Source organism: Calidris pugnax, unplaced genomic scaffold (assembly GCF_001431845.1).
Source record: "Calidris pugnax isolate Ruff unplaced genomic scaffold, ASM143184v1 scaffold14, whole genome shotgun sequence".
NCBI classification, from domain to species: Eukaryota; Metazoa; Chordata; class Aves; order Charadriiformes; family Scolopacidae; genus Calidris; species Calidris pugnax.
In genome coordinates, this window is record NW_015090793.1 from 914,477 (window position 1) to 937,194 (window position 22,718).

General features: G+C 38.4%; 1 protein-coding gene across 1 annotated transcript; it reads left to right on the forward strand.

Moving 5' to 3' along the window:
- The first annotated feature begins 540 nt into the window (after positions 1 to 540).
- On the forward strand, positions 541 to 22,478 carry CLNK (cytokine-dependent hematopoietic cell linker). Its single transcript, XM_014966693.1, has 15 exons — positions 541 to 666; positions 3,252 to 3,414; positions 5,154 to 5,233; positions 5,626 to 5,736; positions 6,227 to 6,272; positions 9,609 to 9,637; positions 9,973 to 9,992; positions 11,314 to 11,442; positions 14,822 to 14,849; positions 18,577 to 18,595; positions 19,722 to 19,797; positions 20,987 to 21,027; positions 21,609 to 21,742; positions 22,093 to 22,170; positions 22,302 to 22,478. Exons 1-15 carry the CDS (start codon positions 592 to 594, stop codon positions 22,476 to 22,478), a joined length of 1,206 nt encoding a protein of 401 aa, XP_014822179.1. The 5' UTR covers positions 541 to 591.
- The last annotated feature ends 240 nt before the right edge of the window (positions 22,479 to 22,718 follow it).

Sequence of the window (22,718 nt, forward strand, 5' to 3'; positions counted from 1 at the left end):
AGAACTGGATCTGGCTATACCATGAGACAACCACCATGGAGCAGACAGCCACTACCCAAAAGAGTTTATAGCCTGGTGGGTGGAGTGTTCTCAGTTTTGGGAAATACGAATTTGGAGCTTCTCAAGCTGAAACCAGAACTCCAATTTCCTGGACCAGTGTTTTGCTACTACAGAAAAGGCATCAGAACAACACATTTTCCAGTTCAGCCTGAAAGCAGGAGGTCAGATTTCCTTCTGCCACTAAATGAACAATACATATTTCTGTTCAGTAAGAGGAATTTCCGGACCAGGATCCCCAAGCGCACCAGAGTGAGCCCTTACAGCTTTGCACCAAGCATCAAAAGTCAGAAGAGAGAAAGGAGTTGAAGCACATCCTTCTCTGAGTGCTTTCTGTGGGCGGGCTTAGCCATGCTAGTGGTTGCAAATCCCATTTCCACACAGCTACTTCCCTCATGCATTGCACAGGTCAACAAACTCGCGGGTGGATTTGCTTCATCTCCTCTGGTTTAGTATCTGTAAAACACTGTGCAGTTCACAGATTTTTATTCCTTTATATAAAAAGTTATTAGTTATTGTACCAATTTCTACAAAATGACACCTGCTGATATTTTTTCTTCATTTTGTACAGAAAACAGAAGGACGACTACTGTTAATACCTATCATCTTGTAAGTATCTTGTTAGTATCTTCCTAAAATTTTACTTTTCTTTCACTTCTTGATGTGTGTTGGTATCATCTTGGCTATAACGCTGGTAACAGAAAACTTAATTCTCACTGGTTGTTAATACAAAATAAAACATGAAATTTTTGAAATATGTATGAGTATTTAACTTTGGGTTAGTGAGAGCCAGATTACAGAAGTGGCTCACTCACTAGTCAATTCTCCATTTATGTATGGATATAAAACACACTTTTATCATAAGAACATATGAAAATAACAGGAGTCAAGCTTAACAAGTATGTAAGTGAGAAACCTTAAGGTTTCATATGTAACCAGTGCAAATGAAAGCTGAAAATCTAACAGCACACATTTCGGTGTCTTCCCATCTGTATCTGAAAGCTGGTTTTGAGTTTCAGCTCAGGTGTATAAGAAAAGACTGCAAATACCTCTCAAGTAAGAAAGATTAAAAGAAAACCCAGGTCTACTGCTTAATAAGTGAGTTGAACAAGTAAAGGATGACTAAAAAAGGTTGATGCAATCAATACTTTGGCTGCTTCAGGTTTCATAGAAAGGTTAATTACAATCAGATGCTATATGGAATTAATACCAACAAGGAGGCAGCAATAGCGCAGAGCGGAACAGGGAAAGAAGAGCCAGGAGAATATTTACTTATGCTAAAGCACTTAAGGATGTATTTGAAGTAATTTCTGAGACATTAATTGATTATCTTTGGGAACTCTCCAAGAAGTCCTGAGTTCCTAAAGCCATGGAAATGAACAGGGGTAACCCCAATTTCTTACAAGAATGAAAGCAGATCCTGAGGGTTCATGGGGTACCTGGAGAGATTATGAAACAAAGTCAGTCTGAAAGCATGTTTTGGAAGTAAGTCTGATTATGTAAAACATTGCTAACGTGAACATAAAGAACATCTCTTCAACTCATCAAACCAAAGTAATTTCTTTCTCGGCAGAAATACAACCATAATGGGGAGAAAGAAAAGAGTAGATGTGGTATATCTTGATTTTTGCTAGGTCTTTGACATTTCTCAGAAGATGGTCCCACAAGTAGAAACCTGGTCCAGATGAAAAATGTGGGAAGTGTTTGCACAATGGATTGAAAAAAATATATCCACCCTCAGCCTAGCTGACAGTAGGCTGCTCCTGAACTGGAAAGAGCTCTGCAGCAGAACAGCCTGCAAACCCAGGCATTCTGCAGGGGTCTGTCTAGGGGGTGGTGGTATTGTTTTTAGGTACAGTTATAAAAAGGCAAACCTCACCCTCAAATGGAATGTCAAGAACACTTCTTGGAGGGCAGGTTGTTGTTGTAATAAAGATGTGTACAACCTGGAGAAAGTTCACAGGAAAGTAACACTGGGGATATCAGGTTCAACATCTTTTAAGTTAGTTGCCAACTCGGGAAAGCTTTAAAGAATTGTACCTGCTTAGTGAGAAGACTAAAAAGAAAAAAATATAGGTATTAAGCATAATAAAGGCTGAAACGAAGTGGACAGTAAACAATTTTTTTTTAGTGTCCTTGGAGGGTAAGACAAATTGGTTTAATTTGTAGCACTCAAGAGAAAAAGCATGAACTGAAAGGACAGTTAACTAGTGGGAGACGACACCTCAGGAAGCTATTGATTCCCCATTACTAGAGTTCAAGACAAGATTAAAACAAACATCTGTAAAGATCCAACTGTGTGGATGCACCTGTACTCTCTCTGGTAGTAAAATACGACTCACAAAGCCACTGGCTGCCCTCAACTGAGTTGACTCAGCAGTAATCTCAGCTCTGAGCTGTTTGTGCATGTCTCCTCCCAAAGGAAGCCAGCAGTTACGTTCGAAGGTCTAAACGGTAAGTATAAAGGGTGGAGAAGGACTCCAGAAAATAATCTTGAACAAACCTAGTACAAGTGTATGGACATATCCAGAGACATCCTGAGTCACTCTCAGCACCATCTGTGGACTCCACTGCTCAATACATACTTGGTATCACCTTCACTTGGGCTGCATATTTGCTAGCATAAATTCTCAAAAACAGTACATGTTTTTATTTTAAACTGTGATATTTGTGATGAGCTAGTTAATATATTCTTGCAAGTGATATATTTAAACATCCAGTACAATACAAATACCATATGCTCCATCCCTGGAAGCATTCAAGGCCAGGCTAGATGGGGTTTTGAGCAACCTGGTCTAGTGGAAGGCGTCCCTGCCCATGGCAGGGGAGTTGGAACAAGATGATATTTAAGGTCCCTTCCAACCCGAACCATTCAATGATTATAATGAAAGGCACAGTTTCAAATATCTGCAATGAACATAAAATCAAACACACTCATTGTATTTTCAAATGTAGTGACAGGCCAAATTCAGAGAGAGACCTAAACTCTCTCCCACATAGCTATTTTATGAATCTAAATCAAAAATTTAGATCCTCGAAAGCTTTGCTCAACTCCTTTCCAACCCTTCAGTTTCCATCATGAAATTTCCCATGCACCAAATAGTCTGGTTCTGGTAATCAAGTATTTCCAAATATGAAATTAATCTTGAACTTCAATTTATTTGTATTATCTATGTATCTCTTCTTCTGTCCAGAACAAAGATTTGACAATGAAGGGCAAGAGTGACTTACAATCTTCCTCCAAAGTACCCGAGGAGGAAGAAGATGATTATGACATTGTAAATTCTTCCACTCTGGAGGCCATCCATGCTTTGAGAATCCTTCCTGCCAAACCTATACAAGAATCCGAATACGCAGGTAAATTTTGTTGTCTGTGGAAGATGTGCCAAACCTAGAGGTACAGACTCGGGATTTTCAATCCAGATATTCTTTAAAATGAAATGATTCAACTGAAAAATAAAACACTCGTAGGCAGGAATAAGATAAGAGCTTTGTCTGCATCTTCATGTTGAACAATTATCCTTTTTATCATTCAATTATGTTAAATTAATAATTACATGCTGCTTTTTTAATTTTAGTATTGCCTTCATGGGAGAAATTCTATGATCCCCATCCCACCTGGAATGGCAAAAATCTGACTGGTCAAACCCACAACTGTTTTAGAAAAGCCCACTGATATTTAAGCCTAGAAACCTTTAAGATGGAAAACAAATTAAAGAATACATGAAACCATCCACCCGATGATAATGTGGAGATGAAGAAACATAGTATTCTTTTTAAAGGCATTCTCTGCCACTTTCAATAGCCATAATAAGCAATTACTTTGAGTGTATTTCTTGGGCATTCTTAACCTTGCAAGATAGCTGCATTAATCAAGTCTGGATTTACTAAGGCCATTCTAAGTCACATTTAATGCCCAAACATACATAGCCAATTAATATCCTGTTTACAGAAGTGAAATATCATCCTGGCTATCCATTGCTGGAAGCCATTAAAAACACTCTGTGGAGGTTTTAAATCATTAAAAGACCAGGGGCAAATTCTAGATGAGGAAGAATGGAAACCAGAAACCAAAAATATCTGAAAATACAGGATCAATACATGTATGAAAGCTTGCTCCAGTTCAAATCAAACTCAGCAGAGATTTGTCTACTGATTTTAGTGGAAGTTAGTTTGTTGTCTAAACAAATAGATGGCTTTTAATTTGAGTAAATTTATCACTGTGTGAGCAGATCACAACTAGTCTGAACATCCAGATATTCTACATTATGTTCCAAAGACCCATATTAATATTAAATTTGGAAATCTGAAATAATTTTATCATGGTTAGTAGTAAAGACTTTCAGTCAGCAGTCAGCATGTTGGTGTTGATTAGTAAGATCATCCTGAAATACCAAAAAGACACTATTTTTGTTTTGTCATTTCAGAGAAAACACATTAAACAAAAAACTGCTTATTGCCTTTGTGTTATGTCCAGTAACTATAACATGGCAGGATACAAGAGTGAGGAAAGGTCTGAAAATGTATTTCAGAGGGCAAAATTCAACACTAACATCCTAATTTTGCCATCTTTCCTAGACAAATAACAGTGCCCTTAAGATATAAAATGAATGACTCCAAAACATGCGCTAGCGTATAACCTGTGTGTTTCTTTTAGATGGCCATAGGTGCAGTATTCATTAAAAGCTAAAACAAAAATTAAAAAGCTCTCTAGAGAGTAAATCACCTCACACCCCTCACAAAACAAGGACACCACAACGGTGTTGCCAAGAACAAAGGTTCAAATGAAAACAAATTCACTAATATATTCACAGTTTAGGCCAAATGTCTGCCTTAACTGTGTATCAGTTTATGAAGGTTTTGGTTGGGCTTTTTTTTAACCCCAGTGAGGAGGTTAACCATAAAGCTATCACCAGGGTCATGCTTATGTCCTCCATACAGCTACTGAAATAATGGGGAAGTTCTGAAAAGGAAAAAATTAAAATGCTATAAAATTGGCCAGATCTGAAAAACATATTTTGAACATTAAAACCTCTTCTTCTTAAAACATAGTATTGCTGAATTACTCAGGCTTGCCTTTTCTTCCTCTTTTACAGATAAACGTTGGTTAAGGCCTTCAGGTACCACTTCCCCAACGACCAAGCAGCACACATCTCAGTCCCCTCAGTACTCGGCTGTAAGTAACCATCTCAAACCCTAGTGACAAACAGATTTCCCCTTTTCCGTAACTCTATTAAAGTTAAGTGCAGCCTATTCGAAGTCTCAGTCACCTCACTTTCGATTGTTCAAGGTCGCACAAGTTGATGTGAGCCATTCCTGTTTCACTTTGCACCAATGTTCTCCCCACTTGCTTTCACTTATTGTCTACCGGGGACCTGCCATGCATTAGAGGCATCCCAGTCAAGAGCAGCACCCTTTCTACTTAGCCATGGTTTCAGGGATGATGACTAACACCACATCTTTATTTTGTTTTTTCTTTTTTTTTTTTTAACAGAAACACAGCCATGGTTTAAGGGATGATGACTAACACCATATCTTTATTTTGTTTTTTCTTTTTCTTTTTAACAGAAACACACATCTGCTCTAGAGGGGAGAAGCGTGCCAAGTGTTAGAGGTACAATTAACAAAATAAATCTACCCATTTCTGCAACCGGAAATAGTGTTTCAAACTCTGCTTTTGTACGTAAACAGAGATTGCAGGTGATAGACTAGACATGGTCTTCAGAAGAGCAGCCACTTCTCAAAATAACCATACTACAAAATTCGCAATACTGTTTCAATTGCTTAACATCAAAATAATTAATAAAAATAAATAAATAAATAATGAAATAAAAGAAGATACACTTTATCTCATGAGCTCCCCGTTCCTTAAGCCAGAAGGGAAAAAAGCCACTCAATTTAAAAATCAAGTTTTCTTTTTTCCCTACAATTATAAGGACAGTCACCTCACTTTCGATTGTTCAAGGTCGCACAAGTTGATGTGAGCCATTCCTGTTTCACTTGGCACCAATGTTCTCCCCACTTGCTTTCACTTATTGTCTACCGGGGACCTGCCACGCATTAGAGGCATCCCAGTCAAGAGCAGCACCCTTTCTACTTAGCCATGGTTTCAGGGATGATGACTAACACCACATCTTTATTTTGTTTTTTCTTTTTTTTTTTTTAACAGAAACACACATCTGCTCTAGAGGGGAGAAGCGTGCCAAGTGTTAGAGGTACGATTAACAAAATAAATCTACCCATTTCTGCAACCGGAAATAGTGTTTCAAACTCTGCTTTTGTACGTAAACAGAGATTGCAGGTGATAGAATAGACATGGTCTTCAGAACAGCAGCCACTTCTCAAAATAATCATACTACAAAATTTGCAAAAATGTTTCAATTGCTTAACATCAAAATAATTAATAAAAATAAATAAATAAATAATGAAATAAAAGGAGATAAAGTGTATCTCATGAGCATCCCCGTTCCTTAAGAGGGAAAAAAGCCACTCAATTTAAAAATCAAGTTTTCTTTTTCCCTACAATTATAAGGACATAAGAGAAGGGTCTGGGGGAAACCTGTGTCTCCTGAACTGTTCCACCAAAGGCTACAAGATCCCTGCTATGCTTTACTTCTTATGATCTATAGCTTTTGGCTCCCTGTCTTTCTCTGTCCTGCTATGCTTTACTACTTCTTATGATCTATAGCTTTTGGCTCCCTGTCTTTCTCTGGAATTCTGTATGAATATATTGTAAAGTGTAATCTATTAATATTTAAAAATATTTATTATCAACTTTAGCAATTCCTACTAAGGACTTACATCCTAGGGCAACTATTTACAAAAGCTTTTTGACAATGTTCTCCCACTAAGAATATGCTAATTATATAGCAGCCACTTCTCAAAATAATCATACTACAAAATTTGCAAAAATGTTTCAATTGCTTAACATCAAAATAATTAATAAAAATAAATAAATAAATAATGAAATAAAAGGAGATAAAGTGTATCTCATGAGCATCCCCGTTCCTTAAGAGGGAAAAAAGCCACTCAATTTAAAAATCAAGTTTTCTTTTTCCCTACAATTATAAGGACATAAGAGAAGGGTCTGGGGGAAACCTGTGTCTCCTGAACTGTTCCACCAAAGGCTACAAGATTCCTGCTATGCTTTACTACTTCTTATGATCTATAGCTTTTGGCTCCTTGTCTTTCTCTGGAATTCTGTATGAATATATTGTAAAGTGTAATCTATTAATATTTAAAAATATTTATTATCAACTTTAGCAATTCCTACTAAGGACTTACATCCTAGGGCAACTATTTACAAAAGCTTTTTGACAATGTTCTCCCACTAAGAATATGCTAATTATACGGTGTATAACCTAACATTTTTTTTTCCTCTGCTGCTTTACCATTAACTGTAAATTAGCTTCAAAATGCTACAATATTTAGTTACAAATGTATCTTTAATTTTTGTTTTTTCTGTTTTGGTTTTTGTGGTGAAATTGGAGACAGACTGCTATCTTATTCATCAAGAATCTAATGAGGTGTCTAATTGATCATTTCACTCAATCATAAGATTATTTTAAAAGCAGGTTTCTATATACTTTTCCATATAGTTTGTTATATTTCATATACTGTAGATGTAGCAATATCTCATTAAGTCAACTGCTGATTATCCTTGAAAGAGAATTATACTTTTTCTCTTATTTCCAAACCTACATGCTAAATATTGTCAAAAAGAACACAATTTGTCAAGTCAGGGAAACATGACTCTTTATGTTTGCTGGAACAGCTGATTTGCAGAAAGATTTGATCAACCAGAAAAATAACAGAAAAAATTCCATGCAAAATGGAATGTTTATTTTTTTTTTCCTTTTAGTTCATACCATAATACAAAACATAAAGCCCAATAATTCCTACAAATTAAAAGAAAGTAAGCGCTATAAAGTTTGCAAAATGAAAGGTTCAACTGACTCTTCTAAAAAAAATCCTGGTGTAGCTTGTAAAAAAGCTGAACTGGGAGAAATTCTAGTAAACCAGCTTCAAAACCTGGAGAAATTTGTAGCAAAGGTCCCACTGACAGTTTGCCAGTTTAGATAAAGCTCTAAATTCCACCAGGATTTAGTAGGTTGGACTTAGATGTTTGTCTGCCTCCATAAGATGTGTGCTGACGTTAAGAAAGATGAACCAAAGACAGTGCAAGCAGGTAAACTCTGCTGTTTGAGAATGCAACTTGTATTTCAGTACATCTAGAGCTAATAGTGCTTACAGAATAATCCATTATTTTTAGATAATAACTCCACTGTTATTAAATGTTAACATACCCAGTGCTATTAAATGGCTTTGCCACAAGATGGCATGAACAGCACAGAAGAATTTTTGTCAACAGTTCTTTTCTAGAATTGCTAAACATTTAAGGTGCCATTATTTTATTCAGATAAATTTGTTATGGTTTACTTGAAGAAGAACTTAAGATACATTGTATGTCTTTTTGCATTAGTTAGGACTTCAGTATGTAGAACTTATGAAAATATTTTCAAAATCTAATGCAAAGAGAGTAAAATACGTTTCTTTATTAGTAAGGTGACCTATGTTCATCTAAATCTGTCGTATTTTGGTAAATTTGAAAACAAAAAAAAACATGTTTACTTTCATTGATTTTTCAAGACTTTTTAAAATTCCTATACAAAAATCAAAACAGACAAAAAACTGCATCCTAAACAACTTGACAACCATGTATATAAAAACACTGAAGGATATTTAAATGTACAATACCTGAATAAATATCACCCTCAAGCGTTTCATCCTGAAAGCCAGAGGTAACACCAAAGTTCACTGTGTTTTATCAAGTATCATAATGATTTTTTATTTCCTTTATTTTATATTTTAAGTTTAAAAAAAAATAACCAAAAATACTTGTTTTCTCCTGCTTTTACTTTAACTAATTCCTAGTTATGCCTCTTATAAAATGTCTGTTTGTGAGTGGTAATAAAAAGATATACTTGACTACAGCGCAAGAAGACTCTCAACCCCTCTATGATCAGCATAATTGGCTAAGTACACTTAGTGTGAGAGAACTTACGTAGAGAGAAGCACAAATGGTTGAAAAGGAGTTACAAATTGCATCTCAACCCATCCACAAGTCCACCCTTAAAAAAGGTTAAATAAAGTACAGAATGAACAAAATCCTCATTCATAGCCCGTTGGCCTCACGTCCATAACAGCTAATGGAGATGACACACACTCAGTGTCGTCCAGCGACCTCCCTCATTCCCACACACAACCACCTCCCACTGAACCTCTGAAGCTTCCAGCCCCAGCTGCACAGAAATTAATGCTTCCCATTCAATAGCAGGAAAAGTTATGGAGACACAGATGCGTTAGGTAGGACATTAGCTATGGAGAGAGCAATGTTATCTTGGAGCAAAGAGTTCTGGAGGCAGAGCTGGGGAAGGGGAAGAATAGGGCTGGACTGCCAATAAGAATAACAATACCAGAATAAAGCTGTACCTTGATTTGTAAATTACATGGAAAGCACTCTATTAACAATTATTAATAATTATCTTTAGGAGAAAGAGTGAAAATACATGGATCCCAGGTGAGCAGAATCTTTTATCAATTAAAATTTCTACAGGTCATTTGCCATTGAATATATTTTTAAAAGCTCACTGCCATTTTGCTAGCACTAACTAAGGATAAGAGAACTCATATCTGTAGTCTTTCATTATCTCACTTTTTCGCATTGGTGGTTTAAGTCTCTTACCCCTCAGTGACTTTAAAATGGCATATTAAAGTACGACATTATGTTTTGTAAAGTACATAAACCCTTTAACTGTTGACACAGGCAGGTCTGTTTAATCTAAACTTTTTACATTTCTCTTAGTAAAACAAGGAAAGAAGTTTACACAGGTTTTTGTTTCCTCTCTTTTCCAGAGCCCTGTACCTCCCCCACGGTAAGATCACTTAAGAGATCGCTCACCTGTGGTTCCTCAGGGAACTCAGTGCTAATGAGCGCTCACCTCCATCTGTAACACTCATGGTAATGAGATGTCTGGAAGTGAGCCAGCATCCTTTTATTACCTGGCTCTTTTTGGACTTTTTTAGCCTCTGAAGTGAAATGAGGAGAACAAAACATGAGCCATTAGTGTTGATAGCTGGAGCTTGGCCTGCATCTATAAAATCAACTCGGCTGAGCCTACCACCAAGTCAAAAGCCTAGAAACTTTGAATGTGGTTCAACCCAGATATAAATTGTTGGGAAAAAAAAATCTTCAATCTATTTGTATTGGTGCCTTCAGCTCTGTTCACCATGATGATATTGACTTCATTGCCTCTTAAATCTTTCTGCCAATTTTTTGCTACAAGTTAAAATAATGTCCATAGAAATCAACCAGAATATTGCCACTTACTCCCATAGAACACAGACTAAGTTCTATTCCATGAATCTATTTTCCTACTGTATGCCCACAAACAAATAATTGTTTCTTGATCTTTTCAGCCCCAAACAATAACTGCTACAATTAAGACATACTTCTAAAAAGTCATCCAGGACTGACAAGTTTATTCCTCAATGCCTATACTGACTGCCATAAGAGCTGTAAACAAGTTTCACATTACAGACATATTCAGATTATTCTTTAAGTTAAAATGCAAAATAAGACCATAAAAGGACAGCATAGCTTCACAAATTCAAAACTGTAAAAGCGCAGAAATAAGAACATTCTGATTTCATTATTCCACAGTATTTCACTATTTGTTTCTACCTGCATGATGGTGACCAGAGTGGTTCTTAATTATCCCAGTTGGAGCTGGGCTATGACTAGCAGGTCTCAGAGTACAGGCAGAGCCTGCCAACATCTGCCAGAAAGCCCCAGGCTGGTGTTAGCTGTGAGTTTTCCGTGAGGAAGAGCATTTTTTCCTGTGTGTCTGAACTGCAGCATGTTCCCCAGCTGGGCCTGATGCACAGCCATATCCACCCACAAAGATCAACACTGGGGAGCTGGACTCGGCACATAAAGCAAAGCCCACGGAAGCAGTGTTAAGTAGCACGTAACAGTACAGTAATGTCTTGAAAATGTAGAATACTATCCAAAAATTACTGTTGCTAGTGAAGGGCCCCAAGAATCTCCTGGACCTGAGCTAAGCTCAGCACAAATACTGAAATGCTCTTGGAAAATTCTAGTGGTTTACTTCTTAAGCTTGCACTTACAACACAGTCTCTGCACCTCCTTTATTCCCTAAACAGTTATATTAAATTCTCCTTTGACTTCTCTAGGCCTCTGAAGACACTGCCAAAGCAGTATCAGCCACTTCCTCCAGAGCCGAAGACAAGCAGCCAGTTCTTCCACACGAGGAAAACGCTCAGCCAAACTCATACCTTTCCAATATCAGCAAAAATCACAAGGTACGGGTGCATTCCTCATCCTCCTTCCCTGAGAATCAAAACACTCTCCCCCCAGTCAAACCACGAGATTTTACGTCCACCACACCTCTGCTTTTACTTAAGAAAAAAAAAAGTTATTCTTTAGACAGCTGTGAACAATTGAGAGAAGTGGTATTTAGCGTAATGTGACACTAGCATTTTTTTAAAGAAAAAGCTGCTAAAATAATGGTAAAGATGTAAAGGAGTAGAAAAGTAGGTGGAACTTTCGCGAACACTTCATTTAGAGTTTGTCCTGCTCTTTTCTTACTAACATTTAGAGTTTTTGCAACATCTTCTAAGTAGAAACAATAGCACAGCTGGTGAATGAAGCGATGGGGAAATACACTGACCACACCAGAGATACAGAAACACACTCCACATCCCAAGGACATTACATTCAGCAACAGAAATGACCAAATTGTAGCCAGAAGTCTTGCTCCAGCCAACAAGACCAATGAATCCAGACTATGAGTTGCTTCTTGCCCTCCTCCAACATACACTGCCCGTGTTCATTCAGGGCTGTGACAGGGCAGCGTGGATGAGCAGTGAGTCCTGAAGCACAAAGCACTTGTGTCCAAGTGACCGAGCATATGCTTATGTCAGGTTATGAGACTGGCTGCTTTTTTCACATAACACACAGAATCCCATGGGGTTGGAAGGGACCTCTGGAGATCATCTAGTCCAACCCCCCCACCAGAGCAGGTCTACCTAGAGCAGGTTGCACAGGAACGTGTCCAGGTGGGTTTTGAATGTCTCCAGAGACGGAGACTCCACCACCTCTCTGGGCAGCCTGTTCCAGTGCTCTGCCACCCTCAAAGTGAAGAAGTTCCTCCTCAAGTTTAGATGAAACTTCTTATGTTCAAGTTTGTGCCCATTTCCTCTTGTCCTATCCCTGGGCACCACTGAAAAAAGACTGGCCCCATCCTCTTGACACCCACCCTTTAAGTATTTATAAGCATTGATCACACGTATCTATTCACATGAGCACATACACATGCTGCTCCTTGCCATGTAACAAGACACATATATGCTCTTGCTGTGTGACCAAAATGCACATTCGTAAGCCACGATGGTGGTGGGCACATGCTGGGAAGAGAAATAACAGCCATCCAGGGGCCACAGGGTACAATGCTCAAATGTCTCTCAGCAAAAACCCATTGCAGCCAAAAATTTTGGCAAAACCGAGCTGTGCCATTCCTGTCTGTTCTTCCATAAATAGTTTCAATTTCAGTCCATCAGGATGGAATTTTGCTCTATTTTACAGAGGTCACTAGAAATCCCATGGGGAAAATAAAAACCCTAACAAATCAATGAATTAATCTTCTGCTTAAAGTTAAGTATATTAAGGAGCAAGCTTTAAGTATGGTGTGGTTTTTTTTTCCTGAATGATGCTTAAATTCTTTCATGGATTAGGTTCCAAAAGCTGTTGGTTATAAGACCTTTATTAATATGAAGTAGCTTCCTATTCAGGTGCCTGACCTGACCTACAGCTGCAAAGTTCCAAATCCCATGACTGATCCCTCCTTCCGTAGGGCAGCACGGACATTGAAAGCTCTGTGAGAACTGTTACAAGCCGTGTTTGCCAGCAGACATCAGCATGCAAAGCGCCTGGACTTGAAAGGTCCTATTATAAAACCAAAATCTGCAATATAAATGCATGTCATTTCCAATGCTAGAATTAAAAAGCAGCAGCAAAAATCATAACCACCAAACTCCACACTGCCGTTATAGATACCAAAATATTTCTAATAGGTTTGGGTTTTTTCAATTGTACTAGATTTTTATCTTTTTTTTAATCACACGAGCAAGAGATAAAGACCACACGTGATCTGGGGAAGGCGCTTCACAAATTTCCCACACAAGCACTAAACTCAAAGTATTTCTCACACATCTTCAGTCCAGTCACATCTTTGTAAGGAGAAAACATACGTATGAGCTGCAGCGTGGAGGAGTACGGCGCTCCAGCCGGTATCTGCTAGACTGTAAGCAAAGCTGTCAAACCACAGACGTGATTTAGCAGTGCAAGTCCTGTTTTCTGACAAGACTTGGAAGACTTATGAAATTAAACACATCATTATTTATACACTCTTATAAATAGCCTCATAAAAATTACAGGCATATGTAGGATCCTGGAATGTATCTTAGGAGCTTTCGTGAGATTTAAATTTTTATATGCTGGTGGTAAGCACGTCATATGGGTGGCATGTCCCCTCATGGCTGAGGCCAGCCCTGCAAGCACAGCTTTACTACCCCTTAACTTTACCATGCACCTGATGTCCTGAATACAGGCTTTCACACATCAAATAATGACCTTGCTAACAACTTGCAGAAGCTAGCACAAAAGCAACTATCCCAACCCAAAACAGTTCCTCTCCTTCCTCCTAGCCTTCCTGAAACTTCCCCCAACAGATCATTCCCAAATTTCTTGCCTCTTTAACCCTCCGTGCTGATGTTTCCAGCACAGCCACAAGGAAGAGACCCCTGATCACTGAACGAGTGTTGAAAAATAGCTCCTAGGGTTTTCTATACCATGCTTTCCTTTTGCACTCTCTGTAACTGATTTAGCAAAGTAAATTCATGTTTTCTTAATCCAGGAGGTAAGCTAAGCAGGGACTAAATCCTGGAGCCCTCAAAAAACTACTAGACGCTTATCCACGCCTTATGTTACTAGATAACTTCTAAAATCTGGTCCTCTCTTTCATTATAAGATATATATGCTACTGAAAAGCACAAGCGTCGATTAATAAAAGATGTCAGACTCAATACGTTGTCCCTTTTTGGGGGAGAATATTTTCTGACTAACCTCCAGAAAGGAGATCAGGCATACCAGGAGAAGGCACAAAAATGTCTAAACTCCTAGTTGAATCAGGACCACGAGGAGGAGCCTCCATTCCTCTTTTCCTGGTCTGCATCTTCTTTTCTCTACACTTTCCATTCTGCCTTTGTGAATGTTTCATTTCTTAAACTCTTCAGTCTTCAAGGAACTTACCTCCACTTATAGCCAACTTTAAAGTTCATAAGACGACTTTTTAGCATGAGAGGAAAAGTGTGGAAGAAAGCTGATAATCATTCATATCTCTTCTCCCCTCCTCCCAGAATAAATCCTTAACAAAAACTTTTCTCATTTACTATAATGAATTCAGTGGATGTTATTCTTTTTTATGAAAGTCCATAACCTTCTCCTTCAAATAATTTATGTAAAAAAATAACCAGTCTCTGAATTTCTATAGCTGTAATAAAATCCTTCCCTTGCCAAGGGCTGTTAATTTTCAGTGATAATGTAATCAAAGTATTTAAGTACTCAAAGGGATTTTTATTTTATGACAATCAAGAGTTTTGCATCTAATTCTTTCTTTTTCAGACATCTATCCGTTAAGGAACTAAACGAAGTAAGTAATCATCTTTGTATATATTAGGACCATAAGAACCACATACATTCTATAGTTACGCATCTTTTGTATTTTAGCTTATTAGGTAAAAATACTACAAGAATCATATTAACTTTTGGTAATAAGCGTATCTATCTTCAATGTGTGTAGCATTTTCAATACTGCTACTCTCTGAATGGCAGGCAAGTTCCTGAAGTCGCTTGCAGAAATTAAAACACACACACACACAGTGCAAAGCTACCTCCCAAGTACCCACATAAAAGCGTGAGCACCCACATAAGAGATGCTGTGGATGCCTATGATGGGTGAGCAGCAAGGGAGACACTCTCTTTCAGAGAAACAGAGATTCCACATAGATTTTTAAAAGCAGAAAACTGAAATTGTAAGGTCTATAGAGGAGTGGAGTAGTGTTACTGTGACGTAAATAAAAGGCTACCACGCTAATAAGATAATCCTTTTCAGTTAGAGAAAAAAAAAATGATGAATTTTATACTCAGAATAAACCTCACTTATTACACACACACCTCCCTTCTTCCTTTCCTTCCCTTTTCCTTCCCTAGGGCCTCTCACACATCCTGCAAAACCTGTCACCTCAGACAAATGGAAGCTTTGCCTGTTAAAATAGCTCTGGCAGCAACCCTGGGGGCCACCACACTGCTCCTCAGGCACCTCTGTGGTCCCATGGTTTCCCCCAGCCAAACCCCCTGATGCCCTCCCCAGCAAGCTGGGGACCACAGCGATGCACGGTCATGGAATCATGGAATTGTCAGAGCTGGAAGGGACCTCTAGAGATCATCTGGTCCAACTCCCCTGCCAAAGCAGGATTGCCCAGAGCACATTACTCAGGACTGCATCCAGGCAGGTCTTGAAGATCTCCAGAGAAGGGGACTCCACGACCTCCCTGGGCAGCCTGTTCCAGGGCTCTGGCACCCTCACTGTAAAGAAGTTCTTCCTCATATTTGAGTGGAACTTCCCATGTTCCAGCTTGTGCCCGTTGCCCCTCATCCTATCTCTAGAAACCACTGAAAAGAGTCCAGCTCCATCATCCTTCAACCCACCCTTTAGGAACTTGTAAACATAGATAAGGTCCTCGCTGTCCTCTGAGCCCAGCACAGCCCACCTGCCCAAGCTCACACTCCGCTATGTCCTCAAACCTCTGGAGCTGTGGGCAGCACTATGAGCCCCAGTACGTCCCACTCAGTTCCTCTCCCACCAGCCTCATCCTCCAGCTCATGACCCACCTTCCTCACACCTCCCTCCCCGCACCTCCAAGGTGACCACCTCTCCTCCCAGCCCTGCTACCTGCAACCCCTGAGAGAGGCAATGCTGGAAAAGCACCTCTAGGCACATATAAAGCAGAAAGCAGTAACTTTTACACAGAGACTGGTAAAGACAAGCAATTTTTAACTTGTTCCAGTTTCTGTAAAAAAGTTTTTAACAAGTTCCTTCACTTTTTGCTTGAGCCAATGAAGCAAAGCAGAGGAAATGGGTTTGGCAATAAAGGGGTTTAAGCTTTGACAAGTGGTTTCCTTTAAGATGTATTGAGATACAGTCCCTACAATAATGAAGAGTATTAAAAGATGTTTGTAAAACCAGAGAGGTTATAATTTATGGCATTTTGTGTTTCTTACTGAATGTCCCATTTAATGCACTGTTTCTATTGCATTGTTTTTATTTCTCATTGCAAGGGAAGAGAGGAAAGAAAAGGAACCTCTATGCTCGTTTAGCCCCGCCATTTCCTACCACAGCGGGCTGTAGCACAAATCTATAGACTGGTCTAGCTCTGACTTCCAAAACCTTTGAGTTTTTTCTTCTCCACAGTTACGACTGGGAGACTCTCCCAAACCTCACTCCTCCTGTGCCTAAAAACTCTTCTGGTCTGAGAGATCATTACAAAACATGGTTTGATCGCAATACCATAATTAACATTTAAAGCTAAAAAAATTAGAATGTTATCTTTCTTGCCAATATATAACACAAAAAGCTTTGTCTTGTCCTATATACTGACTCATTACAAACCAAATATGAAAATACCCTCAAGAACAATAAATATCTTACATCTGCAATTAATATTTCTGGCTGGGCACTGTACAGCTGCACAAACACTGCAGCTCCTAACAGGCCCTTACCTTGGCTGCATCTTAAGGAGAGATACTGTATGTCTCATAACATGGAAAAGATAAAGTTTAATTTGGATCACTTCCCATTCATAGAGATCTGAAGACATAAATAGGTTCATCATGACCCAGAGGAGGAGACTGAGGGTGCCTTTGTCAGGGTTTCAAGCACCAGGTGGGTTGTCCATAGGTCTGAGAGCAGGACTGCCCTTCGCCAGGACCCAGACAGGCTGTAGGAAAGGGTCAAGGGGAGCCTCCTGAAACTGGAATGGACAAATGCAAAATCCTGCCCTGGGGTGGAGTAACCCCCGTGGCAGCAACTTTGCTCAAAAGGACCTGGGGACCACACTGAGCACAGGCCACTGGTGTGCCCTTGTTGGCCACAAAGGCTAACAGCATATCGAGCTGCACCAAGAGAAGCATAGCCAAGAGATGAAGGGAGGGACCTATTCTCTTCCGCTCATCACTCATTAAACACCACCTGGGGTACCACACAAGGCTGCTGTTGATAGAGTGGGTCAGCAGAAGGTCACCAGGGCATGAGCACCTGCTCTGTGAAATGATGCTGATGGAGCTGGGCTCCCTTAACCTGGAACCCAAGAGCAGCCTGCCACTGCCTAAGAGGCAAGTATAAAGAAGGCAGAGCCTGGCACTTTACAGAGTGCACAGTGGAATTATAAGAAGCAACTATCTTGAAATTAGACTCTTTTCAACCAGAAATAAGGAAGAAAAAATAATTATGAGGATGTTGGAACAGGCTGCCCAGAGAATCTGTGAAATCTGTATTCTGGAGGTTCGTAAGACTCATCAGGACAAAGCTCTGAGCCCAGGTCTCATCTCACAGTTCACCGTGCTTTATGAAGAAGCTTGGACTAGAGACCTACCCAGGTCCCTTCTGACCCGAACGAGAATATGAATTTCTAAGCAACAGGAAAACATTTTAAGGAAGACCCAAAGTGCAACATCTACAAAGAGAATTTTTTTTTTTGCTCTTTAGTATTTCTGTATTATAGTCTTGTGTGTATCAAATTAACAAACAGAATAATTACTATTCCCATGTGAATCACAATAATACAAAAATACAGTGAAAGTTTATGAGTAAAATTCCAGTCTTTTGACACCTGTCTATCATTCACATCTTTGTAACATAATATGCTGAATTTAGACTCTCCCCAAAGTCATTTTGAATGAAGTGTTTGCCATGACAGTAAAAATAATTGTACTGTCAGTTAAGGAGCCTGAAAAGAAATGGCTGATTTTAATCTTTGGATAGTGTATCTCCAGTCAATCAAAATCAATCTCTTGATTTAATACAAGATCAATGAAGGAAAACCATATTGAAAGCTAAAGTGATGCACAGTAGTCATCACAAAATGATGATCATTGCCATAAGCTGTATGTTCACTTAAAAAGCCTAAAAATTCAGCTCTCATTGTTTCCAGCGGACTCAGATAAACGTTAAGCCTGAGCTTTTGACAAAGGGATCAGGTATTAATGATTTAATGTCTATAAATTGTTTTAAAATAAAAAGATAGTTTGGTCTGTTGGGGTAAGTTGAAGTTCCTAATCAAAAGAAAAATATTTACTCTCTATCTTATTATTTTATATAGGCACCTGGAAGAGAACAAGGTTAGTATTTAATAATACCATATTAATTTGCTGTCTTTCCTTCATGTTCCAACAACAAAGTATTCTACCATTAAAAGTCCAGCTGAATTGATCAGTACAGGAACCCAACATCTATCCTACATCAGGCTGTCTGGCTCTGTATTTAGATGAGTAAGAGACATCCCCAGGTATAAGTCTGCTGAGAACAGAGAGATTTTGAGTGACCTCAACAGTTGTGGAAGATGTAGCAGAAAAAAGGAATTTAACTTGGCATTAACTACAGCTACTTGGGGAAGCAGGGTATCACATTTATTGTAAACAAATCAAAGTCTTAAGGTCCTGGGGAAAATAAGAGTGTTGGAACCTAAAAAAATGTGAGAAGAATATCCCCAAAAGACTGGATCTATACAGAGAGTATCTCCATTTGAAAGAAATATTTTTAAAAGCTTTAGGTTTTTAAAGCTACAAAAAGCAAGATTTAAAAAAAAAAAAAAAACATGATTTTGGTGGTGGTTTGTTTTTAAAAATATATCAGTTCTTTAGATGTATATACAGCTTGGAAAAACTAGCTCAAGCCACTTGTTGTGTCTGTGTGCATGAAGGTCCATGAAAAAAAAAAAAAACGAAAACAAAACCAACCTGCTACTCTGAAATACTTCGAAGACAGACAGAGGCTACATGATTTTTGTGCTGTTTACACCCCTGTGTTAATGTGTTCATAATTTCCTCTGGCATTTCCTTTTGCAGATTAAGGCACAATTTCCTGATATTGAGCCAGAAATAGTATTGATTGCATTAATACACTCAATGCCTATCTATCCTGTCCTATAAAAAGGATTTATGAACCCTCTATATACTTCCAGTACAGCGTTCTGCTTTATTTACCATTATGTTAAGCCATTATTTGGCATCAGCAAAACCTGTAATGTTCACCACGTAGCATTCAGTACTAGTATAAATGAAATCCCACTGAAATCATTAGCTGACTCATTTAAGCCAGACTGATTGCAGCCTATTAGCTTTCTCTATTGAACTGCCCCCCCCATATATGAATTTAATTAAGTGAATTTATTTTGCAGTAGTTGCTAGATATTGTCAAAGCTACGCATAAGAGAAAACACTAAGCTCTTATTCTTTTTATGGATAGTTACAGATTTGGGGAAGAAACCTGAAATATCTTTTCAAGCACAACAGTATAAACCAAAGCATCATACTGAAGCCAGGTAGGAGTCTAAGAATTTCATTAATTTTTTACTGGATGCTTCAAGAACTAAAAATTCTGCCCTAGAAAATTATACTTTGCTGTGCAATAAAAGCAAGAAGATATCATTTTCTGATGCTATGTAGTGATATATTATGTTTGCCTTGATGCATAACAAGAACCATTTTTGGGAATTGCTTTCAAGCTATTGTAATTCCACATTCAATTTTTATCTTTAATAACATACTACTGTATTACATTTTTGTCTCACTTTCCATATTAGGGTGTTAACATACTGTGTAAAGAGGCTCTCCCATCTCCAGCCTCAGCATTTCCTCTCCCTCTTATTTTCTATTTTTATATACAGAGAATACATACTTGGCCTTTCAAAGGCCAATTATTCCTCCACAGAAATCTGACGCAGTTGCTCCCATTTCTCTTTTCTAACCTACACAAATCTTTCTTTTCTAAATGTGCATTAAAATCTATATCCACTTAAAATACTCAATAAAAACCAAAAGTATAGGATACAATATAGGAAGCATATGGATGATTTCACAAGTTTCCTAGACAAATACGGAATCTCTCACCTAGCCCTGTTTACAATGATGCCATTTCTCCAAGACAAAATCATTGCCTGGAGTAAATGTGACACTATTTGTGACCCCCAGTATTTTGTTTCTTCTTGTGTGGTACCAGATCCTCCCACTTGAACTTATTTGGATGGTGCTCTTCCCAGTGGAACCATTCTAATTAACAGCACAACAAAACACCATCTGGGTACTCAGCAGCAGTCTAGAAAAATCAGAAAGGACAGGGAACAACTGCTCCCTGGGTCTTCCTACAGAAGGACTAGGAACATCAGGTGAAATTAGCAGGGAAACAGGCTCAGAACAAACGAAAGCAAGTTGTGCTCCTCTACAAATGCAGTTCAAATGTGAACGACTCCCCAAATACTCGTGGAGAGTAAAAACTTACAAAACTTCAAAAACTGGACGGTGAAATTAAAGGAAGGGAAATCCTTCAAAAGATGCTAGATATAAAATTACCATCCAAAAGCCAGGAAGGCCCTGATCTGCCATCAGCAGAGGAAGGGGTATTCGGGGGGAGCACAGCTATGCATTGCTCTCTAAATTTGACTCTTACTTCAATGCTTGCCACTGACAGCAATATTTTTTCTGACGTTACTTTCCTTCATTGCTTTCTTCTAGCCTTCAATGTACGTGGAGCTCTAAAAGCCTTTGCACCTCAGGTAAGAGGTAACAGATGGTAACAGATGTTCAGGACATTATAGAGCAGCTACTGTGGGTTTAATGCCTTTGTGTTAATAACTACACTGTCTTTGAATAAATTGCTTTAGATTTATCCCAGATTCCTAGAGGGAAGGGCCTATAGGTGCCATTATCAAGCAGGCCTGACAAATAATTATGGTTGGAAACAGGACGTCTCCTGGACTGTGTGGATTTACCTAGGGGAATGTACTGAAGTCAACATTACCATTTTCTTGGCCCTGTCAAGAAAAGGCCCGTGGTTCAGCTTGCCCAGGAATTGCGGCCCATTTCCCTGGATTTCTTTAAGATTCTCAGGCCTGAACGCAACACACAGGAGCAGTACCACTTTATTCATATGGACACTGTCTCCCTAACCTTGAAGATAATACTTCTACAAACAAATACTAAAAGTTGTCCTAGCTTTTTGCTGTCATATGATATTGTATCTGCTGTTCACCAACCTTTCTACCTAATTTCTTATAGAAAAATATGGCCTTAGTAGTATTTAATCTTAAATTTAAAAAAAAAACAACTTTTTTTCCTTCTGAATTCACTTTTATAGGGTCCACGTTAAATGTGGAGAACTCGTCAGTGAAGAGGTCACCATCTCCTACACCATACACAGCACACAAAGACAAATCAAAACATTCACTTGTAAAACGGGAAATGCAATCTCTCACCCAACCCACTGAAAAGGTAAAGAACACTTCCCTTCCCAAAGGTACAGAAGGCTTTTAGAAAACAGGATTATTGCTACAAGGCACACACAGCCCCTAAGAACTGAGTTAAATGGTCTGAAAGCTGTGGGCATCCAGCCCCCTGAAAACAATGCAAGATAAACTCTTGAAACCCAGGATAAGAATTTACTTGTCTAATTTGATTCATATTTCCTAACAGGACTTTGATACAGACGCATTGCAATTATTTTTATAAACTGTGTTAAACTTCCTTTAAATACAGATTAAAAATATTCTGTTTTCACTAGCTTTTGCTTCTGCCAGCTGTGGTTAATTTCCATACACTGATTTTGCTATCTTAAAATTAAGGATTTAAACAAACACGAATGGTACATTGGAGAATATGATCGCTATGAAGCAGAGAAGGCACTTTTACAGGAAAACATTGTAAGTACAATTTATCTCAGAACCTGGGGTGTAAACTCTTAGCAGAGAGTGTCTGTAAACTCTCCATGATGGCTTACAAATATTTTTATGAACTAACCACACAATCCATATTTTAAATCTGTGTCACACAGGACGAGACATTCTTGGTTAGAGATTGTTCAAAGAAATCAAATGCTGAACCGTATGTTTTGGTTGTCTATTATGGAAGAAAAGTATACAACATTAAAGTACGTTTTTTGGAAGAGAGTCAACAATACGCTCTGGGAACAGGCCTCCGAGGAGAAGATGTAAGTAAAAATCCCACCTAATGTTATAGTCTACTGCTTTTATGTCACACTTTACTAGTTCTTAACACTAAAGACTAATTATAAATTCTCCCACATAAAAAACTTGCTGTTTCATTAAAGTTACTTAATGAGAGTATTGTAAAAGGATGTCAAACTTCAAGATAATTTAAAACCATATTTTACATACCATGTTCAAATTCAGATTTAAATAAATGTGAAAATTTCCTAAGCAATTATGATACTTCTACCTACTCTAAGCAA